At 46.3% G+C, this 7,691-nt stretch overlaps 3 protein-coding genes across 3 annotated transcripts; all 3 read right to left on the minus strand.

Annotated features, from left to right (window-relative positions):
- Nucleotides 1-847: 847 nt before the first annotated feature.
- Nucleotides 848-2,587, minus strand: HD556DRAFT_1449118 (uncharacterized protein; the record flags this gene model as incomplete). Its single annotated transcript, XM_041307551.1, has 7 exons — nt 848-1,437; nt 1,465-1,507; nt 1,558-1,686; nt 1,735-1,977; nt 2,034-2,114; nt 2,174-2,353; nt 2,393-2,587. The coding sequence occupies 7 exons, from the start codon at nt 2,585-2,587 to the stop codon at nt 848-850; spliced, it is 1,461 nt and encodes a 486-aa protein (XP_041154438.1).
- A 360-nt stretch (nt 2,588-2,947) lies between these two features.
- Nucleotides 2,948-3,383, minus strand: HD556DRAFT_1247331 (uncharacterized protein; the record flags this gene model as incomplete). The annotated part of the gene is made up of 2 exons (XM_041298695.1): nt 2,948-2,992; nt 3,111-3,383. Coding segments are annotated over 2 exons (318 nt in total), but the record flags the coding sequence as incomplete, so codon positions are not given.
- Nucleotides 3,384-3,748: 365 nt separating this feature from the next.
- On the minus strand, nt 3,749-6,921 carry HD556DRAFT_1247311 (uncharacterized protein; the record flags this gene model as incomplete). The annotated part of the gene is made up of 11 exons (XM_041298694.1): nt 3,749-4,192; nt 4,253-4,582; nt 4,648-4,820; nt 4,915-5,098; nt 5,151-5,247; nt 5,310-5,470; nt 5,528-5,723; nt 5,856-5,971; nt 6,033-6,212; nt 6,274-6,492; nt 6,544-6,921. 11 exons carry the CDS (start codon nt 6,919-6,921, stop codon nt 3,749-3,751), a joined length of 2,478 nt encoding a protein of 825 aa, XP_041154440.1.
- Between the last annotated feature and the right edge of the window lie 770 nt (nt 6,922-7,691).

The following is a 7,691-nucleotide window of genomic DNA, read 5'->3' on the forward strand; positions in this document are numbered from 1 at the left end:
GAGGTGGACGACGGGGTGCAGAGAGCTTCAGGAGATGGGAGCGGAGGTAGACGACGGGGTGCAGAGAGCTCCAGGAGACGGGAGTGGAGGTAGACGACGGGGTGCAGAGAGCTCCAGGAGATGGGAGTGGAGGTAGACGATGGGGTGCAGAGAGCTCCAGGAGATGGGAGTGGAGGTGGACGACGGGGTGCAGAGGGCCTCAGGAGACGGGAGTGGAGGTAGACAATGAGAGTGGAGGTAGACAACGGGAGCGGAGGTAGATGACGGGAGTGCAGAGAGCCTCAGGAGACGGTCCAGGGAGTGGAGGTAGACGATGGTACAACGTCAATATTTGAGGAGACGTTGGGAGTGGTCCATTGGGAGGCAGATGACAAGACAGTCTAAGGGTGAGACACTTGCAACTAATTGAGAATGCCTGGACCAAAATTGGTCCAGGCTTTCAGTAATAATATCTTTAAAATCTGTCAATGAATCATGTCAGAGTCTGTCAATAATATGGATGAATCGAAATGAAAACAAACGTTGATTTGGACGTCGTCGTTGACGTAATATCAAACTACAGTGACGGTGGTTGAACAAGTTCAGGTCTAAGTGTCACAACGGCTGATTCATAATAACTTATTATATAATATGTTTGTCATTGTTGTCAATGTCTGACATTGTCAGTACTCACCATCCAGCAGTCGCTTATTGGACTTCACAGAGCGTAATATAATAATTATCGTTTTTCTTCCAGTCAAACTGTCTGAGTGAATCACGAGACACATGTAAGCAAGTCACAATCATAGTAAGTATCAACAAATCATCGACAAATCAAAGGACCATTGTCAGTCTTAGACTAATACTATTATTTCTTTGCACGGCCAGACCTTCGCACCAATGCCAGATCCTCGTCAGCAGCACCTAACATTAAATCCTCGGCCCTGGCTCCACCCTTGGTCTTGCGCCTTGGCTTGGGCTTGGGCTTGGGCTTCTGAACGAGAGCACCTGGACCAGACTCTGAATTGTTGGTAAGCATTCCAGGTGCCCGCGAGCCCGAATCGTTGAGTGCAGGCGTAGGTGGCAATAGCTCGCGGTCCTGTGAATCTGCTACAGCAAGACCTTGCATAGCCGCAGATATAGATTCAGGTGCAAGAATATTAGGTGCATTCAAGTTGGCGACACGACGGACAGCTGACGGTGGGGTATCTTCTTCGTCAGTGAGTGGTGATATGGCTCGGGGAGCATCAACTTCTGGCAAATCACCCCCCGTTTCCATCACACACTCGAAATCCTCTTCCCAGGTATTGTGTGGACCGCTGCTCACACCTACAAAGTCTGAGCCCAGAGCAGCTACAGAGGAAGAAGTAGCAAAGAGGGAATTGTTGAAGAAGGTGTAAATGCTGTCGGCCCAGGCGCCGCCGGTCATCAGAGTTTGACGGTAGTAGTTATGGTACTCTTTGTACGAGATTCAAGACTTGTCACCTATCTCGACTAGCTCTTTGTCGCCAGAAAGAATAAAGATAGCCTGCAGCCTAGTTTAGTACGTGTTCTGCAAGGTAGATTTAACAAACGTACAACAATTGCTGCTGCTGCGATGAGGCCTGGAGTTATGGCACGTAACTCCCATATCTTAGCTTTGGTTTTAGGCGTTGGAGGCGCATTGGCAGCTAGCGAGGATCGGCCAAAAAGAGACGCTTTCAAGATCTACTCAGACTATTCAGGATGTGTGTGTCAGAAAGGAGAAGAACATACATAAACGAGCTTTGATGTTTTGAAAAAGTCTTCTCGGGAGACACGATCTGGATGAGGGAAGAGAACTGGTGCAAATTTCGTGTATGCACCTTGAGGGTTAAGGAGCAAGGTGCGACATGCAGGCTCCAAATCCCGTGCATACCCTCGTATGAAGAACTTTGCGTCGAGATTGAAAATGGCGGCTGCGCATGACTTGACATCAGAAACCATTTCGGCACGAACACTATTGATGCCTTTGACAAACTTAAAAGACGATCAGCAGGAATGATTCACGATTCGTACACTGATGTACTACTTACATGGGAACCGAAGTTCTTATGGGCCATCATGTTGTGGTCTGCTGGCAGAATAAAAAGAAAGATTTCGGCTTTGATGCCATCCTAGGAGGTGGCGCATGCAAGGGGAAAATGATGGTATCGACCCAGAGGCAGTGTGTGACAGAAAACTTGCGTCCGTAGTTCTTGATGGTATCTTCCTTGGCGGCGAGTGCGAGGTCCTTGTTGGTGAGCTTTGTCTTCCGACCTTTTGAAAGTGTAGCCTCAAGGAGAGCGTTCTTCTTCAGAGCCTCCCGGTACTTTCCTCGCATATCTAGAAGTAGCCTTTGTGCAAGTTCGAGTGCCTAATAGAGACGATTGATCAGCTGCTGTCGTTCATTCACAACATAAAGACTTGCCTTGCGAAGATCTTCGGCTGATGCATTGAGAGGAGGTGCTGCGATTGCAGTACAAACACGCAATAAATCGGAATCGTCGTTGGACTGGTCACTGTCTGAATCTGTCGAGTCAGCAGTGGAGCTGCTATCTATATTCTGAATATCTTGAGTAAAGTCTTCGCCTTGGGCGCGCTGAGGCATGGCAGTTTAGAGAATGTAATGAAGAGCAAGCTGGGAACATCTGAATTAGTCGAACACACTTTAAATCAGCACTGTTCGGGTAGTGTCAGACCCTGTTGATGTAATAAGATGGTAGCAAAACACGTACCCTTATCAGAAACATAATATAACCATCGCATATCCACTTGGAAGCGATGATTAATGAACAAACTGACCTCGTGCTTCCAAGACCTTGCACAGTGACGAAAGAGGAGAATGAGGGTGGCGGGTGTCTGGAGTACGTGGTATTGATATAAAAGGCAGGTTCAATAGGCGAGATTGAGAGTAGTGAAGGTGACAGATGCCGTGGAATTTGATGTGGTGAAGAGCGTAGATAAGCAACTAGCTGCTCCAGGATTTGTTGGAGTAAGTGTCATCACAGATAACCTTGGATGCGAGCATGAAAGCGGATACGAAAAGAGGGTGACTGTATCGTCACAGATAACCTTGGATGCGAGCATGAAAGCGGATACGAAAAGAGGGTGACTGTATCATCACAGATGACCTTGGATGCGAGCATGAAAGTGGATATGAAGAGATGGTGACCCAAAGATGCCCAAGTGGTGGGAGCAGCGAAATTGATGGAGGACTGGATTTTTGTGTGGGGAAGGGCAATGCGACAAAATGAGGGAGCTTTGCTCATCAGTGGGAGTTGGATGGGGGTGGAGGTAATACCAGGTGCACAATGTTGGCATGGGCGATGGAATGGGGGAGCTTCCTTGCCAATGGGGTAGTACTCTGGACAAGCAAAGAGATGGGTGATGAGCCGGATGCACAACCATTAGCATATGCAATGAAATGAGGGTGCTTACTTGGGGATGAAGGATGCTCTGGGCAAGCAAGCAGACTGTGTCCAACGCTGATTTGTTGGAGTAAGTGTTGTCACAGATAACCTTGGATGTGAGCATGAAAGCGGATATGAAAAGATGGTGACTGTATCGTCACAGATAATCTTGGATGTGAGCATGAAAGCGGATACGAAAAGATGGTGACTGTGTTGTCACAGATGACCTTGGATGCGAGCATGAAAGCGGATATGAAAAGATGGTGACTGTGTCGTCACAGATGACCTTGGAAGCGAGCATGAAGGCAGACCAAAGAGATGATGGCCCAAGGATTCCTGCTGGAGGAGGGAATGATAAGTTATATAAGTTTCCTTTGGACGCGAAGAAACATGTCAGTATCGATATAGTCAACAAGAAAATAATCCCCATTGTTGTCAAAATCTGGGACAAGCAAAGCACCACAAATAATTGAATGAAGGGTGATGAATTCAGATGAAGCTGCGGGCTGTGCACGCAGACGAGTGAGTCGCAGGTCTCGATCTAGGAGGCGCCGACGTGGTGAAGTGTCCATGGGAAGAACCAAAGCGAGATCTAAGGTGCGGTTGCCGACAATGTGCTTGAACATGAATAATAATTTAACAAAGATATTTTTATCGCAGCCATCCTTGTCCTGCGTGCGGATTAGAGCGCAGTCACGACGCTCATGGCCATGAAAACTTGGACTGCATCGCAGATAGTCGGTGGTTAACTTCCAGGTAGCGGTCGACTCATATTGGACTTTGAGATAGCGATGTTCATGTATCTTTTGAAAAAAATGCAGCATCAGAGATTCAACTAAAACTTCAGAATGAAGGAAATTCACCAGGTCTTGCGCTGAAAGTTTCAACCACATTATTCTGTCTGGTAATGGTACGTGGTGGGAGGGTAGGAAGTGATTCAAAAATGTTGTGAGCTTCTTCCTGAACTGGTCGAAGGCGCGATTTGACCTGTGTTCTTCCTCTACCTGTGCTAGGCTGGTAAGATTCCTCAAGGGCGAACCGATATGCAGGTGAGCTTCAAATGGCTCATTGTCGTTGTCGTTTTCCTCGAGTTCTTCCCGTGAGAGTGTAAGTTTGTGTCGTTCCTCGTCAAGATAGTCGATATGGCTGCGAACAAATTCGGCAACAAAGCTCTTATGATCGAGTTCGATAATCTATGGTATACACGAAGTTTAAGTTATTGATGGGAAGTAAACTTTCAGAGTAGGCGATGTCATACCTGATTAGCAATGTCCTTACGATTAGTCTGCCGTAGATACCAACGCTTGATTGGTCCATGCTGCTTTTCATTCGGTCGAGTACTGAAGTTGCGAGCGGCACCTTTCGCTATGATGTCGTCAAATATGTGCTTTGAGGCGTGCATTTTGGGGAAATTCCAGTTCTTAATTGTATCTGGATCAGTCTCATCGACAATTGCAATGTATTCCTATGATATAATGCTATTGTCAGTACACTACATTGACCGGAGACACGGAATCAACACAACATACTTCTAAATGCGTCTGAAATTCCAAAACCTCGGCTTTTCCTGCTTTGATTGTGCTCTCTGTGTGCACATCGAGAGATACATACATGTCGATATGGAGATAACTCGCTATGCACCGTAAAAGTGCATAGCCAGCTTCATCATCCGTGCGCGTCAGTACATTCTGGGTGGTATATAAAATTTGCTATCGAAATCAAATTTAAGTGGTCTGTCAATGTCAAATCAACGTGTCGTACCTTAGAAATGTCCCTAAGTTTATTACCGTCGCTGTAGGTAATGTTAGTAACTCGATCGAAATGATTCAAATTGCGCCATCGTGTGAAGGTAGCAAATCTATAGGCAATTGAATAGTCGGATTCAGATGGTGAGCAGATTGGTACGATAAATCAACTCACTGGTCATCAATCTTTTTCTCAGCACCACGTCCCAGAGCCGCTGCGTGTCGTTTAAGCTCACCAAATAAATGTTTCCCCCATTCCCCTATATGATACACGTGAAGGTGGTCCTGCGAGATCGTTTCGTGTGGGTTGGAATTTGGGAGCCGCCAAAAGACATTCTACAATAAAGAAAGTCAGATTCAATCAAGAATATGATAATGAGTACCGGCCATAACTGGCCGAAGGCCCCGTTTTTTCAATGCCTCTTCTCCAGCCGTTTTGTCCCTATTCCATAGTTCTACGCAAGCTTGTGCGTCTTCGGGCGTTCGGATTGGATAAGTTGAAGCATTGTCGTACAGCTTATCGGATGGGACAAGGCAAATAGGACATGGGCAATGACAATTCGTCCCCCGTATCAGTGCCATGACACATCTATCGTTGACCGATCAGAAATTTGTCTACAGAAATTAGTATACAACATACTGTTCCTCATAGTCAGCAGATAAGAGCAAAATGAATGCATACAACCACCTAACGATACCATCATAACAGAGATGCGCATACCCTGTCTTGGCGTAGAGTATAATGGTTTCGAGCAGCTTAAAAAACCCTTCATGCCATACAACACGTTTGAGGTTCACGTACAACAGCTTGCCGTCCTCTTCAGAATCGTCGGGAACCTGTGCGAAAGAAACTCAGGAGTAACGAGACTGGTTTCAGTTCCTAAATTTAAAGACATACTATTGGTAACCAACCAACCATCTGCCCACCACCAAGCCCATCAGTGTTTCTAATGTCAACGGGCAAGTTTCCACAATGAGCGAAGACCGGATAAGCTTTGACTGTACCAGCGGAAGAGAGGTGCGTCTTGTCTGCATACAGAATAAATGCAAAAGGGACGGTGTTTTCAAGTAAAGATGACTGTAATACATGCAAGAAAGGATATTGTTTAACGAATGATAGTACAAAAAATAAGTCATACTTGGACATTCCACCAGCAATCCGCAGTCCAAGGTTCATGGTAAAAGCGCTCGTAACGTGTCCCATCGTGTTTATATACCCGCTGCGCATCCCAAACGAAGTGCGGCGCCAGCAATGGGTCCTGTAATAAGTCCAAAGCCCAGTCCCACAATGGGCGTGTATATACATGAAACGCAAGGTCTTCCCGTTTATGCCGGGTTGTGATAGTATGCTTCTCGAACTGTAAAGGTATTGGTAGCTACAAAAGGGAAATGCGACATTCTCCTCTTACAGGTGTCATCTGGCCAGCCGCCCTATCCCAGGCTACAGAAACATCGCGGTGGGACTTGAAGGTAATGTTTGCTTGACCATCAACGATTCTCCAGATGAGTTGTAATAGCGCATCTGTGTGGTCCTTGTTAAGGGCAGCATTGTGTGCAAGTTCGGCAAATTCAAAGTCTGCACGACAGCTGAATGGCTGCCAAGGTTCTTCGTCAATGATAGGCGGCTGCTGATCTTGGTTGCATCCGAACGTAGAGAAAGTCTCGATGGAGGTTGCACGACCAGATTTTGGGTGATACTCCGTCTTAAATGTATCGAGATCAGAGTGAACCGAAGGTACCACTGAAAGCGAGGATAGAGCAAGGGGTGTGGGAGCATGAGATGCCATGCTGGAATCTGAACCTGCACCTGAATCGTGAAAAAAATGGATGAGGAGCGCATTGTGATCAGTCAAAGTACATACGTTGCCATGAGTCTCCACTGATGCTCATCACATCAACATCTGGTACCATTTCAAATGACGGGCCCACGATAAATTCATCGGGCGCATTCTCTGCGCGATCCTGGAATGACGTTGAAGGGTCTGACGATGGGGAGCCAATATTATGTGTCGCAGCTGCTTGTTCCTTGAGAAGACGCTTTCTCTTTCGACGTAACTCTGATGATTGTGTGGTAAGAGATATTAGTACTATTGCTTTAAGTCGATAGAAGCACAATTCACCACATACCTTTCTGTTTGATTTGCTCCTCAACCGCCTGTGCTGCGAGCACTGCAAACTCATCATCATCCTTCTTTTTCTCTCGTCTTCTCAAACAACTTTGCTCGTGAGATCGTATCCCGCGAGACGAGAATGACTTATCGCAGTATTGACAATGAATTTGGTTGTTGGAGGCCGAGGGTATATTTAGTACATTGACAGTATACTTGCGTCGCCTGGCTGGACCATTTGCGACGCTTCTGCTTGGCGCTGTCTTCTTAGATAGATGATCTATAGATAAACACCTATAAAAACAAATATCTCCACGGTCAGCGATTCAGACAAATACCAATGACTGATAACGTGGTCGTTCGTGGGTGGCTAGTTGTATACTACCCAAAGTACGTTCAGCTAAAGATACTTCTGCAAGATCAGTAAATACGATGGTCAATCCAATCTA

This window comes from Suillus plorans, assembly GCF_016647745.1.
Source record: "Suillus plorans strain S12 chromosome Unknown HD556scaffold_84, whole genome shotgun sequence".
In the NCBI taxonomy this organism is placed as follows: Eukaryota; Fungi; Basidiomycota; class Agaricomycetes; order Boletales; family Suillaceae; genus Suillus; species Suillus plorans.